At 39.9% G+C, this 25,976-nt stretch overlaps 1 protein-coding gene across 1 annotated transcript in view; it reads left to right on the top strand.

Moving 5' to 3' along the window:
• Positions 1–25,976, top strand: part of RELN (reelin) — a 446,977-nt gene that overhangs the window by 187,721 nt on the left and 233,280 nt on the right. Inside the window, exons 6-8 of the mRNA XM_054017864.1 lie at positions 1,870–1,948; positions 15,554–15,650; positions 23,001–23,052. Of these exons, the coding sequence (XP_053873839.1) occupies positions 1,870–1,948; positions 15,554–15,650; positions 23,001–23,052 (228 nt within the window). The remainder of the gene's footprint in view (positions 1–1,869; positions 1,949–15,553; positions 15,651–23,000; positions 23,053–25,976) is intronic.

The raw sequence follows: 25,976 nt of genomic DNA, 5'->3' as shown, positions 1-25,976 counted from the left end.
GCGCAGGAGCAATAGGCCACTGTCTGGCTTTATGTGCTATGAAAATAGAAAAAGATACAATTGTTCTGTGTTTTAGTTGAATTCCTGATCTTACTGAATATCATAACAGATTGTTTTCTGGCTAGTTTTGTGGGTTCTGTTTAACACAGTTGAGAGATGGACCTAACAGGTGTCACTCTGTGTAGGTACCTCTGAATACGGACACAGTTGAGGATCTGGTCCATTGTTTGCAGTCCATTTTGCCTTATATAGCTGTGCTGGAGTGCCTAGACAATCCACTGAAAGAGTGGCCTGTCAAGTCCTAAAATAGAGCTTAAAAAAGAGAGACCTCCATGACTGTAAGGCTGTGTGTCCCAATGTTCAGTAATCTCCAGTGATCGTACTTATTTGTTGCTGGCTTTAAAATATTATTTTTGGATATGCCCACAGAGTCTAATTATGATCTCATTTGCGCAAATGTTAATCAGGAGTAATACTGCTGAAGTGATTGGAGTTATACTGATGTAAAACCATGTGAGGTCAGGATCAGGCTTATCATTTCCAAAATGTTTAAAATGTGGGAATGCATTGAAAGCTTTTCCATCATGTGTTTATCAGTTTGGGCCAGATTCTGATACCCTTGTTCCCGCTTAGTAGTACTGTACTCCACTGTGGTCTCATTCACTTCAGTGGAACTATCTATGGATTACTACACTATTCAGCATGACAAAAGGTATCAAGGATATCTGTCCATTTATGTCAGCAGAACTTTTCCAAAATGACAAAAGAGAAAAGGTAAACATAAAGGCTGAAAACCACAGAGTTTGATCTTTGCAGAAATATACTGTATTTGGTCCACAAAGCAAATCTAGGGAAAAAACTGGTGTTTGATGCTTAGAGCAATATGTAGAAAAAAAATTAACATCACTAACTATTAATATACTCCTAAGTACCTTCACAGGAGACTAAGAATCATGGGTTCTGATTCAGATTTTACTTACTCTGATGTAAGCCAGAGTAACTCCATTGAACTCAGTGGATTTACACTGTTGAATAACTTGTCAGACCAGAGTCAAGTCCATGGACATTAGAGATGTAAAACACCTGTTAGATCGGGGTGGTCAACCTTTGGCTCTGGAGCCGCATGCGGCTCTTCTGAAGTTAATATGCGGCTCCTTGCATAGGTGCTGACTCCAGGGCTGGAGCTACAGGTGCCAACTTTCCATTGCTCAACCCCAGGCCCTGCCCCCACTCCACCCCTTACCCCTTTCTGCCCCCTCCCCTGAGCCTCCTGCACCCTTGCTCCTCCCCCCTCCATCACAGAGCCACCTGTACACTGCAAAACAGTTGATTGAAGCAGGCAGGAGAGAGAAGTGCTGATTGGCAGGGCTGCCGGTGTGCAGGAGGTGGTGGTGGGGGGGGGAGAGGCTGATGGGGGCTGCTGACATATTACTGTGGCTCTTTGGCAATGTACACTGGTAAATTCTAGCTTCTTCTCAGGCTCAGGTTGGCCACCCCGGTGTTAGATCATCTAGTCCATCTCTCTGTCAGTGCAGGAATTTTTCCGACTCTGTATTTAGAAACAAGATTCAGTGCGAAGGGGAGTTTGCAGCACAGTCCCTTAAAACATTTGTTTTGAATCCTATATAATGTTTATGTTACATCCAGAGTGAATGAATTGAGAGCAGACCTCTACCGTAAGAAACTTTTCCCCAGAAAATTCTGCATTACAACTTATGTGCTTAAAGCTGATGTTTGATTTATTAGGTTTGTTCTTTTTACATTAGTTTTGAAATACTTTTGCTCTAGGTAAGGCATTGTCAGGGTTGGTTAGCAAAATGGACCATTACACTGGAATTCTTTCCTACGGTGTTTTATTTCTTTTTTTAGCTGAAATTCATAGTGACAGCATTATCCTACGAGATGACTTTGACTCTTATCATCAGCTAGAATTGAATCCCAGTATGTGGTAAGTTTCAGGTCTCTCCTTCCCTTTACATTTGTTTTAGGAAGTGAATATGCTTTTATTATTATGGTTATGTATTTGTATTATGGTAGCACCTAGGTGACTTCAGAGGGACTATTCAAAGTATGCAAAGTTAAATAAGTGTGGTGGTCTTTGCAGGATCACAACCTATATAAACTAAACAGACAAAAGGTGAAATCTTAAGCCCATAGAAATCAATGGCAAATTAACATTGACTTCAACAGTCAGAATTTCACCCCAACGGTGGGAGAGAGGCTGTACAATCCCCATTATACAGATGTGGAACTCAGGTATTGAGAGATTAAGTGACTTACCAAAGACATCTGTGGCAGAGCTGCAAACTGAACCCTGCTCTCCTGAGTCATAGCCCAGTGCCTTAGCCACCAAATCATTCTTCCTTTGAGTGGTGTCACTGTATCCTTTGTAATTTAAAGTTCAGTTTATATTTTGCATGAAATAAAAACCATAATTTTAAACAGATGCAACATCATTACCCATAATCGAGCAAATCCTTCTCCCACTGAAGTCAATAGGAGTTTTTCCGATTACCTTCAGTGGGACCAGAATTTGTCTAGATGTGTATGCATAATGTTATGCAGTGTAGCTGAAGCTGTGTCGATCCCAGGATATTAGAGACAAGGTGGGTGAGGTAATATCTTTTTAGGACCAACTTCTGAGGGAGTGTCTAAGTGTGTAACTTCTATTGGTCCAGTAGAAGATATTACCTCACCCACCTTGTCTCTCTATCCATAATGATGACATTTATGTGAAGATAAATGTGAGATGGATGACATTGAAATGATTCACACTGTAACTTCAAATGAGGTAAGTAATTAATTATAACAATTGTATATCTACCTTATAACTGGGAACAAATCAGCAATTATTAATAAAGCTCTCTTTTACAAGTGTATCCCAGAGATACTGCTACTGCACTTTGGCTCTTAAAGCCACAAGACTCCATTATAAATTCCCATTTTACAGTACACCATAGGCACTAACATGCAAATGTTCTTAGATTGCAAGATCACTCTTGACAAGGGCAAGTTACTGTATTGATAAATATATATATATAAAATTTTGTTATATCTATATAAAATAGTCTCATGTGTCCCTCATCCCTCAACGTCTACAGGTACAAACACAGCTTCACCAAGCCATTGTAATGTCACCATTCTGTCACTTAATAATGACTTGTTAAAGGGATGTCTTTCATGTAATGTCACAAACCCACTATCCGGTAAATGGGTATTTATATGGAACCAGGAGAGGAAGATTGGGAGTAGCATTACCACACTATCAGGGCCACACTATGATACCAAAGGGAATCGTGGCACTAGCACAACCCAGTAAACTATAATTCTCCTGGGTACCAGCTAATACCCTATATTATAATATCAGTCTTAGGAGAAAGATTTTAAGTATGAACATTGTCCAGCTATACTGAAATAAAGACCGGATACGTTGGATGTGGTTTAATTAGGCGTTAACTTTATTAGATGTCTGCAACTACCTGTCAGATAAAAGTGTACAGTGCGGGTAACTCCATGATCATTTCAATAGCTACCCGGGGGCTTCCGTCAGCCTCCCCTGATTTTTTTTTCCATCCTGGTCCCCAGCCAACCCACTGCTGGGACCTTACCATCCCCCCTCAAATGAGGGTTAAAGTGGGCTATAAAGGGAGGGGGGGCAGGTTGGTTCCCGGCCATGCCAGTCGTAGGCACTCCAACCCACCCATCCCCATTCCGCTTCTTTAACAAACACCTCCTTTAAATCCTTTACCAAACCACTTATCTGATCACTGTATCCCTTCCCTATGGGGTACTTGCATTGGACATCCGCCACAAGGGGGCACCAGCAATTAGCTTGGCTGCTTCCCCCACCCAGTCCTTTATTTGGATGGGATTATTAATAATGGTCCCTGCCCCATTCAATTAATACTACTCACCTTATAGGTTGTGTATCCTTCAAGACAGAGAACTATTTTGGTGGGTTAACTTGCTTTGTTCAATGAAACTCTTGAAAAATGCAAAGCTTCTTTCATGCAATTCAAATTCTGCTCTTTTATCTGATGAACAGTGATTGCTTTAGTTCTGTTTGTGTATATGGCTGGTTCTGAAGTATATTTTCCCTGTTGGAGATCTGACTTAATTTTTCTTTTATTACAGTCTGCTATGTGTTGTTTTCCTCCTGTTGACATCTTTCAGAGTTTCACCTTTTTATGTATCCAGATTGTAGTTTATAAGAATTTCACAGATATTTGTCCATTGCATATATTTTTTTCTAATGCTATCTTTTTCTTTTTGTTACATTTTGTATTTTCTCCTTTAGAATTCTGGGCAGATGCAATGAGAATCTAGAATCTCAAAATATAAATATCTCATTTTTCATGGGAATGGATAGATCAAGGGCTTTATAATGGGATACAGAGTAGCAGGCAATGAAGATAATTTTAGCTTCAGTGTGTTAAATAGACTTAAAGGAAAGAAATGAGAGAAGGCATTATTTCCCCAACAGACGTTTCATCACTCACAGAAGGCCTAGCTACTGGGAGCTTCCATAACTTATTTATTCACTGGGCCCTATTCATAAATCCATCCTTGCTTCTTAGAAGTCTCAACAGAGAGGTCATGGACTGAATTCCTGTCCCCTAGATTTGGTCCCTCTAATAACCTTGAGACATATTGGCGTGGCAGTGTGTAGGGACTTTGCACTAGTGCCATACCTGTTATTTGGATAAAGGACTCTAGTCTTCATTGTGATGTCTATCTCATACAATACATCTGTCCAATGGGTCCTGATCCTCACACGTCTTTTGGTACCACTACAAATAAAAATAATAAGCCTGACACCTTTCAGCAACAATAAATTAAGTTAGAAAAAATTTAAGGGGAAAAGAGTAATTCTTGTAAGATATCCTGCACTTTGCTGCATAGAGGATTTCCCCAGAGATACTCCCTTCAGTGAAGACCTGGTTAATTCGGAAAGCTCATTCTTCCTTGACTGTGTAGCTGGAGTTAAGTCAGGGATTACTAACCGTTTATGCCAACTTTCCTAAAATTGCATTTTTCCCCTGGCAGCTGGTGAGATCCTCTTTATCACACACAATTGCTGTAACTGCAACTGCAGTATTTCCAGTCCTATTCTTTCCCTGATTTGCTCTGCTCAGAATGTAGTAGCAGCTGCCTTGCATGCACAGGATACTCTAGTGGCGGCTGGTCACTAGGGGCTAGTGAGACTAAGCCCCACTAATAATTCGTTGTAGCCATTATTTGTGTAAAGATGAAAAGAGGTTTACCATGCTTTCTATTGTCTATTCTTCCCAAATCCCTAAATAGCAACTCTGACTTGGATGCGCTTGATGCTGCCCCAGCCATCCAGAGTGCCTTCGTGGCATGTACAACTGAAGTCAGGGATGCACAGTACAAGTGCACAGCTAGGCCATTTCATGGCCATATGTGTCTAATTTTATGAGACCCTATAGAGACTGAGCATGTCACTTCCTCACTTGTAGAAGCCTCCCATGAAATAACTGTATTTTGTCCTGGAGCACTGTACTGATCTGGCTGTTACTGCCTATTGATTTATAACTCCTCACTTGTGTTGGAAAGGGATAATGCAAGTAAGATTAAATTCTATACGCACACCAATACTAAATAAGGGACGTTACAGCTAGTATTTGTGTACTCTTTATAGCCGTGATAGTGACCCTATGGCACAACATTCGAACTTTCCCTGAGGAGAATGTTATAGCAAAGTGTTAAATAACCAGAACAGACTACCAAGTTAGAAAGCAGATCCAGAAAAACATTTTTTGTTAACTTAAGAGCAGTGCTTTAACTTCAACACAAGAAAACTGGAGAGAGGAAAAACCTCTAAGATCTATAAATTAGTCAAGAACACCTGCTGTCAGTGATCTATCCTGTGCTGTACAAAAGTTCTCATTCAAACAGTAGGCTGCTCAAGATAAGCAGCATACTCATGGGTACATTCAGTAAATTTAAAAAATGGTTTAAAATAAAAGCTGCTACTGGCTTAAGTCCAGCAGCAATCATTACCAGCATGAAACTGTTCATCTCAAATCCCATCAATACTCATAACAGCAATCACTTACCAAAAAAAAAAAAAAAAAACCCTCTTAGAAGATGACATGAAGAAAAGCTGAGCATATAAAATCAATCACTAAGAAACAGACTCCAACTCTTATTCATAGCCTATGAGAAATGAAGTGTTCAGATTTATAGTGATCTTTCCAGTGGCGAAGAGGTGGATGAAAGTTCTGTGAAAGGAGTCTACGGTCCTAAAACGATCTCCAAATTGCAGTAAAGCCAAGAATGAAACTTCAAAAAGATTTATGTGGCTGTTTGAGATGTTTATCCCTGTTACATTTCTAGGATCATAGAAGACATCAGGCAATATAATGTCAGCAATCTAGTGTATTCTAGAGGGGAAACAAGGAACTGGTAGAAAACAAGATGACAAATGAGGACAAGGTAACAACAGATGTTTGTCCTTCAGCAAAACGAGAAAAGAGTAGAAATGAACAGAGGTGGTATTTGTAGAGAGCAGAGGAGAGCAATGGGAGCTCTGCAGAAAAGACATCTAGATGAACATGTTATCAATAGTGACACCAAGCAAAAGAAATGAAGAGAAAGTTGAATGAAGACATAAGGCAAGGAAGTGGCTAAGACTATGCAAAGGGACACTCCTAGCTAGGACAGTTAATACTACTCTCCTGCAGTACAAATGGTATAAGGAAGAAGAAATGAAGCACAGCAAATTGGAGTGTTCTTATTTCTAGACATGCAAGAGGATAACGATGATCTAGGGAAATACACATCAATTATTTTACTGTCCATATATTTCTGTCAAGCTACTGAGCAATTAACTCTGGAGCAATACATTTCAAATGGAACATGAAGATTTGGGATCAGGATTACTCATACTTCTTATGAGAAAATAATCCTCAAGAAGATGAATGATCAGATTATTAGAAGGACAGCTATCCAGAGCTCTTCACAATATATTTCACAGATGAGATTATGGAAGAAAAGTATTTGAGCAGCTGAACCACTTTATATTCATAGTATCTTAGAAATTAGAGAGAGAAAAGACCGGTTAGGTCATCTAGCTTATCCCCTTACTAGTGCATGAGTATTCCTTACACTATATTTATAGACAATGCTGCCCTGCTATACATAAATAGCAAGGGTTCATGCAGGATCTGAGCTATGAAAAACACAAATATGGGGACAGAAAATAAAAATGCTTATAATCAAGCAGAATAATTATATCAGCAACATAGTTGAGCAAAAATGGCATAATACATCTACTTTGCTGAAGTCAATATAAAAGGAAATGATTTTGTTATTTAAAACAAGTTGTCTACAGAAGAACTTTGTCACAATATCTGTCAGTTTGTCAAAATTGTACATAAATATATTTAGTATGTGATCAGCAGTGACTGACTGAGTGATGGCTTTTCTTGGTAATCTGGATGCAGTCAGAAATGAAGTGACTTTAACTGAGAAGGGTAATACTACTTTTCTCTTTTATAGTAAATCTCTTATGAGAATTTTGAAGTACTTGATTGATATTCATTAAGTCTCACGATAACCCTCTAAGTCAGGTTAGTATTATCCCAGTCATAGAAATGTGTGAAACTGAGCCACAAGAGATGTGTAAGCCAAAATTTTCAGAAGTGTCTGCTAATTCTGGATGCACTAATTTTGGGAGCTTAAACTTGAAACACTTAGAATCTGACTTGCAGAGATACTGAGCACCTGTAGCTTTCACTGACTTCAAATGGAGCTGTGGGTGCTTAGTACCCGGATAATGAGCCCCTATATGTTTTAATTTGGGCACCCAGAAATCAAGAAACTCAACATTAGTGGACACTTGAGGGAAATTTTGGCTTTAGTGACTTACCCAATGTCATACAACAGTAAAGCGTAAGGAAAATGTATCAGGATTCTTGACTCCCAGTCTGGCTTCTATTAATTTCTCAAATATAGTGATAGCTTCTGGATTGTCTTATTTTTATTATGAAATGGAATAATGAAACGCACAAATAAAGAAAACAGTTTGATCTGTGTATTTTCTGGACATTAATGTACCATTATTATAGATATGACACCACTCCGAGCTGGTCAGAAATGTCCAAAAGTCCCCTGAAATTGATTTTTTTCTTATTGCTGTCTTCTACGCATGCTGAAATCCATAGACATGATGCATTCTTTTTCAGAAGAATCATTGGAAAGACACAAAACAAATATTCTCTACCTTCCCTTCCTATGCCTTTCTCCTGATAATATTCTGACTTCCCCTCATACACTCCTTCCCTGCATTGTAAAGAAAAATAAAATTCAGCCCTGGTGTAAGTGGACAGAAATCATAATGAAGTCAATAGGCGTTGCACCAGCTTACATAACTATCCCTTCATAATGATTTACTAAGCTGCAGCAATATGAATTGCTAAGAGTACCTTAATGTAATTGTATAGAGGAAAAATGACTTTCTTGTATAATATCTCACATTGTTTTGGAAAATAGAACTGAACCTGACCTTGAGGAGAGACGAGGTCAGCTTTGACTCCTGTAATGGACTTTGGTGAAAGAAAGTCAGCCCTACAATGAACTGACCGAGGGCCAAATGTGAAGAGTCTGAGAATAACCAATCCAATCAATAATTCACCACATCTAGAAAAAGCATGTGAAAATCTAACATCGATCACTCAGTACGTCTTAATGCTCATAAATCTGCAGGGCATTGTGTTCTCACAAAGTTGTTCTGTTCTGCAGAAAGTTAGCTATAATAAAGAACCTTATTTCAGTTATCTCAGGAGAGTTCTCATAGGAAGCCAGAAGAACTGATAAATGACAATGCACGGCTGCATGAAACACTAACCACCAATTCACCAGGACTCAGAACTGTCTTCATGTAGATGATCAAGCATTTAAAAAAATAAATTAAATGTATATATATATATATAGGAAGTGAATCCATCCAATAGCCGGATAGCTTATTTTCACTGGCCCATAATTCAGAACAGCCATTTGAATGTCTTAACTACTGTGCCATAAATAACTCCATGTGGTGCTCATGGATAGTCTTTTTGCCGACTGTGCTTATAGCCATCTGTTGGGACAGCATTATGCCTGCTCACAAGTTGATCCAGGCTGGAGCACTTGCGGTAATGATGCATATGAGAAATCATCAGTCTATGCAAAATGAGTTGGGAAGGAGAATTGTACCATGATGAACATAGGATAATGACATCAAGAAAAGAAAATGGTGGATGCCAGGACAGAGTTGCATTGGTTCTAAAGCTGAAGGTAAGCCAGGCTCGTGGCATTTAACCCATTATCTCCTCATATGTTGAAGGCGAGATTCAGTATCCAATCCAATGCAGCTACAATAGTACAAGTATATGTGCAGTCCTCAGCAAATCTCTGTTGAAAGAAGAAATGACTGTTGACGAGACATGTATATAAAATGGGATTACGAGAGTGACTAAACAAGTATTGGACTACAAAGAAACCAATTGGATAATGGTTGAAGTGCTGCAGTTGCATGACAAGCGTAGGATGATGAAGGCGAATAGGAGAAGGGTGTAAGTCTAAGAGATGAGTACAAAAGGTTGACCAGAGAGATAAAACAGAAAGCAGAGAAAGACAAACACCTGGATACGCGAAGCAGAAAATTGTGTGAAGAGAAGTACAACACAGTTGTATCACAAGATAAGAGAACTGAATGAGACATGAGTTGAAGATGTCAGCGATGCAAGACAGTCATGGACAAGTAATTGAGGATGAACAAGCAAAGAATAAGCAATGGAACAAAATTTTGAACAGCTGTACAATGTGCAGAACCAGAGTATATTGAAGTGGTCCTGGAGAAACTTCCCAGCACAAGTGAGGGACAGCAGATATCAAAATTCTTAGAAGAAATAAAGATCCTGATAGAAAATTTGAAAAAGAAAAAGGTGCTGGGAATTGACAACCACAGAGCTGCTGCAAGCAGGTGAGGAACATATGGTAAAGGTGATGCACAAGCTGTCCAGCAAAATTTACGAACAAGAGCAAATGCCAAATGAATTGAGGAAAGTGATAATAGAACCAGTCTATAAAAAAGGAGATATAAGTGAATGCAAGAACTACAAAGGAATCAGATTACTGAGTGTGCTTGGAGAAGCATTCACCAAAACATTGCTGAGGAGAATGAAGAGATATGTAGATGTGGCCGTTATAGAGGAACAGGCAGGATATAGACTAGGCTGGAAGTACAACAGATCAGTTATTTGTAATAATACAGATATCGGAGAAGTACATAGAACACAACTGAATCTGTTGCAATTACTTTATGGACTTCAAGATGGCTTTCAATAGCATTGGCAGAAAGAGTTGTAGCAAGTAATAAAAATGTATGGCATGCCCAAAAAACTGATCAAGCTGACAGAAAACATCTACAAGACAGTGTATAAGGTGAGAGTACACAAGAAATTGATGGAATGGTTCAGGATGACCATTGCAGTTAGACAAGGATGCATGCTATCACCAGATTTGTTTAACTGAGTACTGGAAGCAGAATGGCTGTAGCATTGAGAGATGAAACAGGAGGAGTCATATTATGTGGTAGGACAGAGCATAACTTTAGATTCGCAGGTGATATTGACCTCACTGCATTGACCAAGGGGGATTTACAGAGAATAAATGACAAGGTAGATGGGGTAAGCAGAAAATTTGGCTTGAAGATAAAGAGAGACAAAAAATATGACAATTGGAAGTCAAGAGACAGAGGTAAAGATCAAACTCTGAGACCAAGAACTAGAACCTGGCAGAAGAGAATACTTGAGAGTTTAAAGACTACAAAAATAAAAAATGAAGAGAGGAAAAAATGGCTAGGGCAAGAAATAAAGCGGTTACAGAAGAATCAAGAAAGACGACTGCGATGGTTTGGACAGATGTCAGAAATTTCACTATCTTTCATATCTCTTTGACTTATGCTCACCAGGTAAAATAATCTATTTCTCCACGGGGTCTGGGTGAATTACCCAAAAAACATTTCAGTTTAAATTCCACATCAGTCACAGTTCCATTGGTAGATTTCAGCACCTGGTCTAACAAAGATGTTGCATATCCAGAGGGAGACTCACAGCAGGGGTAGAGACTCCTACTGGACCTCCGTCCATAACAGGCATAGCATCTGTTAACCACCTAGTCTATCTATCACCCACATGTGTAACCACACCCCATGTCCCAGTCTTGAACCCTCTGTCAAAATACAGAGAATGTCCCTGATCCCTGCACGGAGGTACTCTGGGCACAGAACCAGTGGATATAAATGGAAAACCTCAAAATAAATACGAGTCTCATCCCATTTCTGCTCTAGCTTCTGGAACACACAGTTCCTCCCTATATGTATCACAGAAACAGGGTCTTCAAATTCACAAAATATCATATCTTTTTGTTCACCTGCCTCATATTAGTCACATGACCAAAATTTCTAACAGCCCTCTTAATATCTGCTGTACAATAAGGGGACACCTCACTGATCAAAATGGTCCTATAGGGATCTAACCCAAATTGTGCACAAGTTTCCATTGTCTTAACAATATTAATACAGTGTACAAATTCAATAACAATATTCAATAACACTCAATTCTTTCATAAGTAACTGCTGCAATATTCCTCACAAGGAAATCAGAGGTGAGCTCTGAGGAATCCTCAAGTCCCTGTCTGTTCAGGTGCCAATTTGTAACCTTTGGGTGGTCTAGAATTTACTTCACTGCCTTTCTCCTACTGCCTAAAACCAACTCCCATAGTAATGCACATGGAGACCCAGAATTCAGTCAATGAGGATTTTCAGCAAGGATTGCACAGGGTCAGCCTCCCTACAATCAAGTCCAAAAAGAACAAAAGGAATTACCATAACTTAATTCTTAAGTACCAATGTCATAAAATCTTATAATGATAAAGAAACAGAATAATAACAACTTAATTTCTACAACATGAGGCTACTTTATAATCCACATACATTAACTCCTCAGTTATACGTAAACATAAATAAAGAAAACAAATTAAATCTAAACAGGTCAGTTGCTAGAGAAACACAGTGCGAAGTAACTGAGTTCCCAAAAGCTTAGGTTGAGTTCACCTGAGTCTCAGTTACAGTCTTGGATCACCAAAATCTATACAATCTGTTCAGTCAAAAGCACTGCAACAATCTCTTCTCTTCTCTTGTCTTCCATTCTCTTCTAGAAACTTCCAACTGGAATCCATGCAGACTCTTCTTCCTCCTCTGCTGAAATCATTCAGTTAACTAGTCAGCTTACTAATTAACCAACCACTCAGTCAAAGTATATAGGGGGAAAAAAAACCTGTTACAAGAAAAATACAAACTGAGAATAGCAATATGTAAGTGATTCTTTCCCCATCATCATATTTAAATAAGAGAAGAGTTGGTGAATCACACTGAGACAATTAAACTAAATTAGTTTGGCTAAAATCAAATAACCTTCCAAGTATAAAAGTAAAATAAAAGAAATGTTTCCCTTCCCAATTTTCCTTTTCCATAATTACCCCTGCAGGGGCTTCCCTTTTGTAGGGTTAATATCATTAACCTGCTGCAAAACGCTTCAGAGTTAGGGGGGAAAACCGCCTGCTCTCTGCTCCTGTGGCTCAGCTTCTCCCAACCCCCACAGTGCACGTGGCCTTTTGCAAAGCATCTGCCCTGACCACTTGCCTCATGGAATTTGAGTCCAGCAACAGGGAACCTATTGAGCATACCCAAAACCGCCTCACCCAATTCCAGAAACTTCTGAGTGTGGAGAGCTAATTGTGCATCTCCCTAGCAACAATGATCCAGACATGACTCATTCCTACCCTCTCCCATAGATCTCTTCAAGATATATCTCCCTGTTAGGCATGTGGGTTACCCTTGCACTCCAGATTCTCAAAGGACAATCAGCACCTCCCAGAAGGAGCTCAGAGTCCTAGGATTAAAACAACAAATCTCAGAGGTAGGGAGATGTGTGATTAATTGGCCAAGCTGCACTTTCTTAGACCTATCTCAGATTTTCTTTATGCTTATTTTTGTTCTAATATTTAAGAACAGCCACACTGGGTCAGATCAATGGTCCATCTAGCACAGTGGCCAATGCCAGGTACTTCAGCGGGAATGAACAGAACAAGCAATTGAGTGATCCATCCCCTGTTGTCCAATACCAGCTTCTGGCAATCAACGTGTAGGGACCAGAGCATGGGTTTGCATCCCTGACCATCTTGGCTAATAACCATTGATGGACCTATCCTCCAGCACCTTTTCTAATTCTTTTTTGAACCTAGTTATAGTTCTGACATTCACAACATCCCCTGGCAACTAGCTTCACAGGTTGACTGTATCCATAGTGTGAAGAAGTATTTCCTTTTGTTTGTTTTAAACCTGCTGTCTATTAGTTTTCTTGAGTGACCGCTGGTGCTTGTGTTATGCGAAGGAGTAAATATCCAGTGGGTATGGAAAACAAAGTATAAGTTATACAACAATTCTACAATTGGCTCTGAGCAGGTGAACAGACATTTATTCACTTTTTTGCCACACTAGTCATGATTTTATAGACCTCTATCATATCCTCTCTTAGTCATCTCTTTTCCAAGCTGAAAAGTCCCAATCTTTTTAATCTCTCCTCGTACAGAAACTGTTCCATACCCTTAATCATTGTTGTTGCCCTTCTCTCTACCTTTTACAATTCTAATATCTTTTTTTTGAGATGGGGTGACTAGAATTGCACACAGAATTCAAGCTGAGGGCATACCAGGGATGTATATAGGGGCATTATGATATTTTCTGTCTGATTATCTATCCCTTTCCTAATGATTCCTAACATTCTGTTAGCTGTTTTGAGTGATACTGCACATTGAACAGATGTTTTCAGATAACTATCCACATTGACTCCAAGATCTTTCTTGAATGGTAACAGCTAAGTTAGACCCCATCATTTTGTATGTGTAGTTGGTATTGTTTTTCAAAGTACATTACTTTGAAATTACCTACCGTTTTGTCACCCAATCACCTAGTTTAGTGGGATTACTTTGTAACATTTCACAGTCAACCTTGGGCTTAACTATCTTGAGTAATTTTGTATCATCTGCAAATGCCATCTCACTGGTTACCCCTTTTTCCAGATCATTTATGAATATGTTGAACAGCACAGGTCACTGTACAGATCCCTGGAGGACACCACTATCTACCTCTTTTTGCATTCTGAAAACTGACTATTTAATCCTACCTTTTGTTTTCTGTCTTTTAACCAGTTACTGGTCCATGAGAGGACCATTCCTCTTACCTTATGACTGGTTAGTTTGCTTAAGAGCCTTTGGTGAGGGACCTTAAAGGCTTTCTGAAAGTCCCAGTACACTATATCCACTTGATCACCCTCGTCCACATGTTTGCTGACCCCCCACAAAGAATTCTAATAGATTGGTGAGGCATGATTTTCCTTTGCACAAGCCATGTTGACTCTTGCCCAACAAATCATATTCATCTGTGTCTGATAATTCTGTTCTTTACTATAGTTTCAATCAATTTGCCTTGTACTGAATTTAGGCTTATTGGCCTGTAATTGCCAGGGTTGCCTTTTTTTAAAATGGGTAAAAGCACTTAAAATGAGTAACAGCATATTGTTAGCAAGAATATTGAATATTTAAATAAGATCTATTATAGTCTATGACTAAATGAGTCCAGTGTTACAAAACAACTCCAGGAAACATGTTTAAAATGGTCTATAGATAGTATGGTGATGTTTAAATATATGTGACCTTAGTTGTTTCCTTTTGTCACATCGTTTATGACCAAGGCAATTGCCTAGAAACACCATAAATAAGCCCCATGCTTTTAGTCTTTGAAAAAAAATGCTACATAATAGCTGAAAAAAAATTTCTGTTAAAGATAATGTTTCATTTAACCGAACTGTTTGGGTTCACCCAAAAACTGTTTTTGGTCAACCTGAAATTATTATTTTTTTCAATTTTTCAGTTTGGCAAGCAAAGCAAAAAAATGAGTTAGCTCTAGACCTAAGAGGTATCAGTATCCACATAATCTTTAATAACTCACAATGACACCACCTGACATACACAGCCTATCCAATTTTAACAGTTCCCCATTGGTTTGTTCTGCAATGGAAATAAGTTGTTGATTGTATGATGTTGGGTTTGTATATAGTTTATTAAGTGAGTTGTGAATATTATGAAATGAATATAGCCCCAGAGAAAATTAAGTTGAAAAACCATAATTATGGGCACATTTGAAAATAAAGTAGGGGCACTTCTTTCAAATCTGTCAGAGCTTTTTTGAGGGACAGTAGTGGGGTGGGGAAGTAAACATTTTTCTGAAATTTAGGTTTTGTCCCTCCTAAAAAGAGACATCTATCATGTATGATTATCCTTTAAATTCAGTGTTGGGATAACTAAATAGTCCCATTTGTCTGAGTGTCAAAATCAAACCTTCTTCTTTTAGCAGTTTAGCAGGTTCTTAAAGCCCCAGATGTATGATTTATAATTTTCAGCTTGATGTGTTCTGATTTTCCTGCAGGTTTGAATGTAGTAACTGTGAGGTTGGAGAGCAGTGCGGTGTAATTATGCATGGCAATGCTGTCACTTTCTGTGAGCCATATGGTCCAAGAGAATTGGTAAGTGGATGTTTGCTAATTAGCATGGGTCATGGGACTTCAGGTTTTGAATTCAGACCTCATCAGCCACAAAAAGCTTTGAAAGCTCGGTGTTCAGCAAAGAAGTTCTTAAGCAGTTCAATAATGCATAGGACAGTAAGGTTAAATGTTTAAAACTCCTCACATTTTTTCTAAATATTTTGCATGCTTTTTGTACATGGCCAGGAAACCTTTTGAGTGAACTTTCATGAAAGTTATTTCCATGTTTAGAAAAGACTGGAAGGCCAGAATATAGAACCAAATCTGGGGCCTGGGATGCTTTCTTCATTTTAGACAAACAGGAAAAATTAAGTCTTTATTTTGTCTTATTTTATTTGGCTGTGTCTTATTTTCTTTATAGTCAAAAAATGTTAATTTGTTTGTGTAAAATATCACTGGGGAATAATGCACTCTGTGGGTTTAAAGCAGTCACATACAGTCTATATTTCAGAGTAGCAGCCATGTTAGTCTGTATCCGGAAAAAGAACAGGAGTACTTGTGGCACCTTAGAGACTAACAAATTTATTAGAGCATAAGCTTTCGTGGGCTACAGCTCACTTCTTCGGATGCATATAGAGTGGAACATATATTGAGGATATATATATATATATATATATATATATATACACACACACACACACATACAGAGAGCATGAACAGAACAACTCCCACCTGTTCATGCTCTCTGTATGTGTGTGTGTGTATATATATCTCCTCAATATATGTTCCACTCTATGTGCATCCGAAGAAGTGGGCTGTAGCCCACGAAAGCTTATGCTCTAATAAATTTGTTAGTCTCTAAGGTGCCACAAGTACTCCTGTTCTTTTTACAGTCTATATTAATTATCTGCCTGTCCCGTAGAAGTCTCTGTGCCAAAATCAGTGGTGAGGTAAATGATGTCACAGTTTCAGGATAACTGCACCTCTATCTGCCACCTCTCTGGTCCGCTCCAGGACTGTCAAGTCAGGTCTCTCTGGTTTCCAGCTATCACTTGCCTCTGGGCAGGGACCCCCCTTCTGAGTGCGGGTTTCAAGGTTGCATGACTCCCTGCCTTCCACTGTGATATCCCCAGCAAGCCAGTCTGCCTAAAGGTCAGTGCCTGTGCGTTGCTTTCTCTCCAAGGGCTATGAACAGTGTATTGCCAGCAATTCCAAATTACCACTCAGCTCTTTCTAAGTAAGCACATTTATTCTTAAGTAAAAGCAAAGAAAAGTTATTGAAACATTGAAAAGGTTTAAACACACACTAAACATACCAAGACTCATCCTTCAGTCATATAGGGCCCCAGTAGCCCACAAGGGTTGGGGGCCCCCCTTGGACAGAAGATCCTATCTATTTGCCTGATCAGAAACGCCATGAGTCAGTTCAAGCTCATCCTTTTATACCACAAGCCCTTTGTTTGTTTCTTAGTCTCTGGAAAACCCAGTTTTAACCAGAACCAATATATGCAAACTACCCCAGTGGGTGTAACATCTCTGGATTTGTTTAGTCTCAGTGACTCACCTTAATCCCCTCTCCCCCGCCCAACCCCAGCTATTTTTAGTTCCTGTAGGAGCTATGGTAACACTCCCTCATGGAGTAGAACATAATCATATGTAAACCATTTATAAATTTAATACAGTGGACCTCAAAAATACTGCATGGGATTACAGTATCTGTCACTGTAAATATTACACATGGGGTGTAAATTGGGTGTAAAATAGATGTAAGTATCAAAGTAGTGTGATTTGCATTAATTTGGGATCCAGTGGGTATGGAAAACAAAGTATAAGTTATACAACAATCCTACAATTGGCTCTGAGCAGGTGACCACAGACACGTGTAGAAAGGAGGCAGGATGCTTTCGGTAAGGAGTTTGGTAGTTAGAAATTCAACTCAAAATGTAGGCAATTTTAAAGTAATATTCATGATTTTTAAGATTGATTTTCTTGTTTGGGGAGTGGTTGTCTTGTGATTTTTGAAGACAGGGAGTTTTAGTAATATTGTATCTTACACAATACTCCAGAGACCAAATTTAACCCTGGCCTTAGCAGGCCCAACTCCCCTTGAATCACTCATGGCCATTTATGCCAGGGTACTGACAAAATACTGACAAAATATGTGTAAACTACATTCATTTTGCAAAACCACTAAATGACACATTGGTGACAGTAATACAACCTTGCCAAATATGCACTCATTTGAATAGCATATTTCTGTTACCATTTATGTGCATGCTAAATTTGATCGTATTAATATGTTCTGTTAACGTTTGCATTGTCTTGTGGTGTTTGACAAACACAATACAAATGCATGTGCTGTGGTGACGGGAGAACTCATTTAAAACTATTTCACAAATTTCATGGATATAGTGGAACCTCACTGTTTCTCATTTCACTTATGCACAGACCTTGTGGGAGAATCCAGACATTGATGCTGAACTGCCTCTGCCTGCTATTTTAAATATTATTTGCATGTACTGTGTCTCATTTAATGCCTTGATATACTTGTGAAGAAAGAGATTCCATTTTGTGTCCATTCCAAAATTGAAGTCACATGTTTCGGATACTTTTTCCACATTTTGTTACTCATTGCTGGTTAGGGTGCTTGAAATTCAGCCCACAGATATTGAGCAAATAGACCTAGATGCCATGCTTTTCATTATAATTAATTTATGATGCTCCACTAAATACGTATAATTTAGACTACACTCAGCAATTATAAAATTGGGTTTAAAATCCTGGACTGCGATTGGCTAAAGCGGTCACATGACCTGGTGATTAACTGGCACTACCATACCATACCCTTTGAAACTGAAAATATTGATCATTATGCCTAACAGATGTGAAAAAATCAAAATCTTACAAGTCATCATCCTAGCATAATTATTAGTGCACCTTATAAAAGCATTTCTATACCTCGCTACCCCTGTAAAACAGGTAAATGTTATCCCATTTTACGTAGAGGGAAACTGAGCTACAAAGAGGTTAAATGACTTATCCAAGGTCACTGAGAGAATCATGCTAGAGCCAAGACTAGAACCAATTTGTTACCTTTTCCCAGTCCGGTGCCTAGGTCACTGGACAGTGCATCTCTGTCTCACAGATGATGAATTTCAATACTCATATATAATATTTTATTTTTCCTCTAACTCTCTTCCATTTTTTTTTATTCCATCCCCCTTGTACCACCTAACTCTCACTTACCTTCCTCCTGCAGTTCAGGGCTCTGTTTTTCATCCCTGATGTTCAAGTCTCTTCCTCCCTAAATAATCAGATTTCCTTTCTCCATCCTAAACCAGTCCTTTATCTTGTTGTCCTTACACATGGTTACTGAAATCCTGCTCACATCTCAGGCTCAGGGTGCTTGTACGTTTTATTTTTGCTTTGAAATACTTAAGCAAGATGAGAAGAATTTGCTAAATTAAATTAATTAGATGGTTTGTTTCCTTGACCTCCGCATCCTCCCACTGCTGCTTTCAATTGCTGCACAGAGGAATCAGTCTAGTACTCCTGATAGAGAGGTTTTTAATGCCAAACCACACATGTGGTTTGGTTGGGATATCACAAGTACAGGAATCATAGGAAAACCAATAGCTGCTGATATGCTGCAAGCAAAATAATATATGTTCATTTAAAATTTCTCACCATTCTGGAAAATGCAGGTTCCTCTTTATCTGCAGCCCTCAATCCCTACCATCTTGATTAGTATAATTAATGTAAACAGTTCCTAACAACCTGTATTTACATCATTTTCTAAAGGGATAAAGCAATTAAAAGAAGATTTAATTATCAAAAAGTACAGGCCAATTAATCTTAATTAATTAACTGTTTAATTTAATTCTACAAGAATACCTTTTCCATGGTAATTGATACATTTAATCTATTGAAGATAGGAGCCACAGAACATTGATAAATTGAAGGCTTTCTTGTTGAAATTAGAACCCACACAACAGAATTAACTGAATGTAAATTAAAATAGCTGCTCATACCTCAAGTCAGAAAGCACTTTATTATTTGGCAGGATAAATGTAATACCAGTGTTGAACCTATCCTAACTAAAGGGACACGAATGAGGAGTTAAATGTTTCTTTAAAGGGTTTTTAATTATTTAAGCAAAGCTTCATTATATCTGTTGAGAGCCTAATCCTGTTTATTCGGAAGACCTTAAAGTGTTAGAGGTATAGTTTCAGCATAGGGCACATACACATAGGTCCAGGTTTTTAGATGCATTTCTAAAAAGTGGATGCTTCACATGACATGAAAAGCTTTTAAAATATATCTCAAGTCCTTCTTAGTTCACAGATTATTACCAACCATAAGAAATTTTCCTTTTTTTTTTTTTTTTACTATCTATAAGAAATTTCCCCTCTGAATGTAGCATGCTACATGTGCATGTTCAAAAGCCAGTTCTCAAACATCAGTCATTGTTTCTAAGTCTCCCTGGAACCATCCTGCTAATCACTGCTGTAGCACTTCCCTGTTTGGGCAGTCTTAACATGTGATCTTCTTTGATACTGACATTAATTGCATTTCAGGTGGCAGATGGTCTCAAGTACAGATAAGTTGTGTGGCCAAATCTGTACCAAAAACACTGACCTATCTATCTTTCATATCAAATCAGACTCCTGTTATTTGTCCGGTATAGATGTCCAAATCCAAACTTTTAAAACCCTCAACCCTTTAGAACAGGGGTGAGCAAACTTTTTGGCCTGAGGGCCACATTGGGGTTGCAAAACTGTATGGAGGGCCAGGTAGGGAAGGTTGTGCCTCCCCAAACAGCCTGGCCCCTGCCCCCTATCCGACCCCTCCCACTTCCCGCCCCCTAACTGCCCCCCTCAGAACCCCTGACCCATCCAGTCCCCCCTGCTCCTTGTCCCCTAACCGCCCCCTCATGGGGCCACCCTCTCCTAACTACCCCTGGGACCCCACCCCCACCCAACCCCCCTGCTCCCAGTCCCCTGACTGCGCTGACCCCTATCCACACCCCCGCCCCTTGACAGGCCCCCCAGGACCCCATGCCTATCCAACCCCCACATTCCCCATCCCCTGACCCCTATCCACACCCTTGCCCCCTGACTGGCCCCCCTGGGATTCCCACTCTTGACCGCCCCCAGAACCTCTGCCTCATCCAACCGCCCCTGTCCCCTGACTGCCCCCTGGGACCCTCCCCCACCCCTTATCCAACCCCCTGGCCCCGGCCCCCTTATCATGCCGCTCAGAGCAGCATGTCTGGCAGCCACGCCGCACAGCCGGAGCCAGACACGCTGCCGCGCTGCTCGGCAGGAGCACGCAATCCCACCACTCAGAGCACTGCCCGCGCAGCGGTGTAGCTGCGGGGGAGAGGCCGGGAGCTAGCCTCTCCGGCCGGGAGCTCACAGGCCAGGCAGGACGGTCCCGCAGGCCGCATGTGGCCTGCAGGCTGTAATTTGGCCACCTCTGCTTTAGAACTTAAAAAAAAAATATGTTGTGGAATTCATCAACAAAGAGGCAGTAGGATTTGTTTTGGTTTCAAGGTATCTGGAGAGAAATCCCTCAGGACATTCTTTCTTCACCTTTAATACATCTAAATCTGTTGTCTCCATTCTCAGCTGCTGGCGTTGTTGCAAGTTCTGATGTGATAGAGCAGAGTGCACTCTTGGGATATCCACTTGCCAAGATGAGGAAATCTAATGAAATTCCCAAAAGACAGAAATACCAATGCATATTACTAAGCACTACCAGTTGTTCTGTGGCACTGAAGTCCTGAAAAAGAATCAAAAAGCCTCTAAATTTAGAACAAGCTTCTGTTCTGCATCTTTACCCTAATATGCTGTCAGCGGGAAATGTGGAAACTCGGACATAAATGAGAAATAGGATTTACCTTATATATTTTTGAAGAAATATTAGTTAATAAAAGAAGGCAGGTATGCCTGATAATGCCTGATAATGAAAGAGATCATGTGTACACCTCATGCCTCAGGTAAATTGTACAGAAATTACATAGTTTTAGTTTGTAATGATGAACAATCTTTGTAATACTGCCAAGGCCACTTAAGTGATGGTGACATAAATTCAGATTGCTCAGCAAAGCTGGCTTTTATTTGTGCACTTGACTTTTTCAGTAAATGTGTTTATAAACTGCCATTCTTGTTCCCATTGTTGATTTCTACTCTTCCTTTGTTCACGCCGCTTATTTGATTCCCCCTATAACCCACTCATATGAAAAGAGTTTCTTGTCACATGGCACACGCTGCTTTGTTGTGGAATATCAATTGCTGTGAATTTGATGGAAGAGTCTTGGTCTTTGAGTTTTTTATGATGCACAGGGACCATTTTTTTGTTTGTTTGTTTATTTGTTTTTTTGTTCTGTGTTTGTACAGAGCCTAGTATAATGGGGTTCTGGTCCATGACTAGGGTTCCCAGGCACTATGGTAATACAAACAATAAACAGTTATAATCAAATAATAAATTATGTGAACATGACACTGCAGAGTCATTGCCCTCCCATGAAAAACCGGATTGAGGTTAACTTTCATCTTGTTACACATTGATCTCTGTAAACAATCACAATGCTAATTTAGCTCTTTTTCCCCCCTCCCCAATGTTCCAGTCAAGGAGCCTTTTTAAGCAATTATAAGATTCAAAATGAGCCAGAAAGGACTGGAACTTCATTCTGGTACTTCTTGGGTGATACTACCACTTTCAGCAAATATTAAAGTTTTTAGCTCTTAATAGCTTTCAAGAAAACCTTCCCAACATGGACTGATGAGGTTTTGTGTGGGAGCCATCATAGGAGGGGCATGTTGAGTGAGGCATGAGTAAAGTTTCTGAACTTATTCTTCCCACTTCAATCCCTGATTATATACGCTTCATATCAAACAGTATTTAGCTATAAGTACAAAACCTAGTTGGTTTATATTATGCTATATATGTGAAATTTTGAATTTAGCGGTTAAGCACTTAGATTTTATTATTCCATTTTACAGTTTTAGGCCCTGGTTCTACATTAGGATCTGCTAGTGCATATCCTTGAGCCTATGTAGAGTCCCATTGAAGTTATGAATTCATTTTTTAAAATCTTTCTGATCACTGATCAAGCACTAATACATGGAAAAATTTACTGGAGCGATAGAAAATTTGTACTGCCACAAACAAAGAGTTTCTCATTGTGACATATGATCAGATACCAAGAATCCGAATGACGTAACAGAAATGTCCGTGATCTGTCAATCTGAAAGGTTTAGAAATGAATGATTTATACATGGGAGATCTGGGCATCCACAGGACTCCCATATTTTTTAAAAGGTTATAAATATATTGTTTTGCTGGTTTAATGCAATGCTTCTATTTTTCATGTTTTTCCTCCTCTAGACCACCACTAGCCTTAACACAACCACAGCTTCTGTCCTTCAGTTTTCCATTGGTAAGTTTATATAGCAATTTTACTTTAAAAAGTATTAAAAGGTCATTGTTAAAATGGAAAACACTAAATTTTTAATTTTACATTTTTGGCCAGCATTTCCATCTGCCATGAGGGATTAAATCAATCTTAAAAAATTGCAACATTTCTTGACCCCCGATATTTAGAGCTGCTAACCGAAATATGGAAAGAAACAATTTTAGCAGTTTATCTAACCTTGTATAATTATTGGTTTATCCTTTCATGCTTATTTCATTATCTAGTAGATAGTCAGCATTGTGTAGGGTGACCGTATGTCACGTTTTGGCTGGGACAGTCCCTTTTTTAAGCCCTGTCCTACCCACCAGTTGGCAAGAGCAAACTGGACAAATGCAGTTTTGCCAAAAAAGTGGAGTGCGACCCCTAGTTGGGCATGGAGGAATGTGCAGGGGAGGGAGGAGGGCGAGCGGCAACACCAGCCCTGCATGGGGTGGAGGGATCAGGCAAGTGGCTCGGGTCTGGCCAGCCCTGCGCAGGTGGTTGGCAGGGGGTCTTGGGCCAGCCCCATGTGCACGGAGGAGAGGGGGGCCTCATGCGGGTGGCAGGGGGGTTTGGACTGGCCTGCACGGCAGGGTGTTCGGGCCACCCCTGTGGGTGGGCGGGTGGCAGGGGGGCTCCGGCCGGACCTGCATGTGGGGGGAGTGAGAGGGGAGCCTCAGGCCAGCCCCACACAAATGGATGGCAGGGAAGGCTGGGGGATGGTGGGACCTCAGGCCAGCTCCGTGCGGTGTCCCATTGTCCCTTTGGGAAAATATGATCACCCTAGCATTATGACAATGATTGCCCATTCTTTAAAATGGGTTAAGAAAAAATGACTAAGTAAAAATGGATCCTCTCTCTCTCAATATATTAAAACTTAATGTGTCTTCAAATCATATCTGCTTCATTTAGTGCCAAAAGGAAGTTTTTGCTACTATTAATGCTGCTGTGTCAATAATATACTACCTATTATAAATGACTACAGTTTGGCACTGTAGAGTATAGGCAGCAGTGTTTTGTGCTGTGAGACTGATTTGGAAGAAACTTAATTTTTTAAGGCAAGATTCATTACAAAATGTGGAGAGAAATGTTCTTATGGTGAAGATAATTCAGTAAGAATAAACAGGCAAGGAATGTTGACTGTTTCTTCTGTGGACTCCTAGAAATGTATTTCCAAATTATATTCTCATTCTAAAAAAACTAATTCTCCTAGCTGAGTGTACATCAGCAGGGTTGTGATTAAACTGTGGAAATCGCTCCTGGAAATGAGAACTATGAGTTAAAATGATGTATCTCAAGTGATTTGGATTTAAAACAGTTCTAAGACCAAATTCCAATGGGCTCTAAACTACCTGTCAGTAAGATTAATTTTTATATTATCTTAAATTGTTCATTTGGGTTTTTATTTTATCTCATAATTACTTACCACTATACAAGTAACTGTACTGTAGTTAATCTCTAGTGAGGGAGTCACTATTACTATTTGGGGGTGGGGGGTATTTTATTTTAAACTATTGTTTTTACAAAACCAGTCAGATGCGCACATGCATAAGCTGAGCGACTGTGTAATCATATGGCTATATCCCTAATCCTTCGTCATCCCATCCCTTCTGGTATCTATCACCCTCACCCATTGTTTCATATCTGCAATTTTAGGCTTTGATCCTATAACTGATAAGAGGTGGGTATGCCTGTGCACTGTGCAGACTACCGTTGAGGTTAATGGAGTTTGGTTTTAGAACTGTTTGCAACCGGAAATACTAGATGTTTTCTTCTCCAACTGATTGTTCTTCTTGCCATGAGAAGTTTTCATAGTTTAATCAAAACCCCACTGGGAGACTCATCTAGGAGAATTACTTTTTTAAAAAAAAATTAACATAGCAGTCTGATCACACACTATCAATTGCAGGATTGAGGCTTTAGGTTGTATGCTTTTGGGGATAAGGACAATGTCTTCTGTGAAGCATCTAGTATACTGTTGGGAACTATGAAATAAATAATACAGGTGGGAAAAGTCTGTAAAGAGAAATTTATAAATTGTGTGGGGGGGGGGGGGATGTAGATGGAGAGAAGGAAGAAGGCACTTTACCTAGAGGGCTCAATGAGATAGATTAACTGGCCCTGTATGTTTTCATATTAGAAATGTAAAAGAGTTCAAAATACTTGTCAACAAATATGTTAACAATACAGACAACAACAAAAAAGATTCCCCCTGGAGTAGAGAGTTAAAGAAACCCCTACATCAAACCAGTTTCAGTTGGGGAGTGCTGGAGGAGACTATGTGGGACCCTCTAGAGCCCAGGCACCCATAACCCCCTCCCCCCAGAGCCCAGCTTGGGTGAATCCCCCGGCTCAGATACCTGCACCCCCAAGAGCCTTTACTCCCTCCAGCTTCTTTACTGTTCCACTGAGGGATGCGGTGTGGTGAGGCCCTGCCCTTCCTCACCCTTTGCCAGAGCCTGGTCTCCCGGGCCCTCTCCCATTCTCAGGAGCATGAGCATCAAGCCAGGCAGCCAGAGTGTGCAGGGCCTCCAACCTTGCCAGGCTGGGTACTCCACTCACTGCGAGCTGAAGATCTGGCCTCCGCAGAGTCCAGGTCCCCTAATGGCCACCAGCAGCTCTCGAGCCCCAATTCTGCGGGGAAAACATGGAATTCTGCGCAGAACATTAATTCAGCATAAATTCTGCATTGCACAATAGAATCATAGAATATTAGGGTTGGAAGAGACCTCAGGAGGTCATCTAGTCCAATCCCCTGCTCAAAGCAGGACCAACACCAACTAAATCACCCCAGCCAGGGCTTTGTGAAGCTGGGCCTTAAAAACCTCTAAGGATGGAGATTCCACCACCTCTCTAGGTAACCCATTCCAGTGCTTCACCACCCTCCTAGTGAAATAGTGTTTCCTAAT

The sequence above is a fragment of the Malaclemys terrapin genome, chromosome 1, assembly GCF_027887155.1.
Source record: "Malaclemys terrapin pileata isolate rMalTer1 chromosome 1, rMalTer1.hap1, whole genome shotgun sequence".
In the NCBI taxonomy this organism is placed as follows: domain Eukaryota; kingdom Metazoa; phylum Chordata; order Testudines; family Emydidae; genus Malaclemys; species Malaclemys terrapin.
Note: the sequence above shows the minus strand (reverse complement) of the source record. Positions and strands in the feature narration are given on the sequence as shown.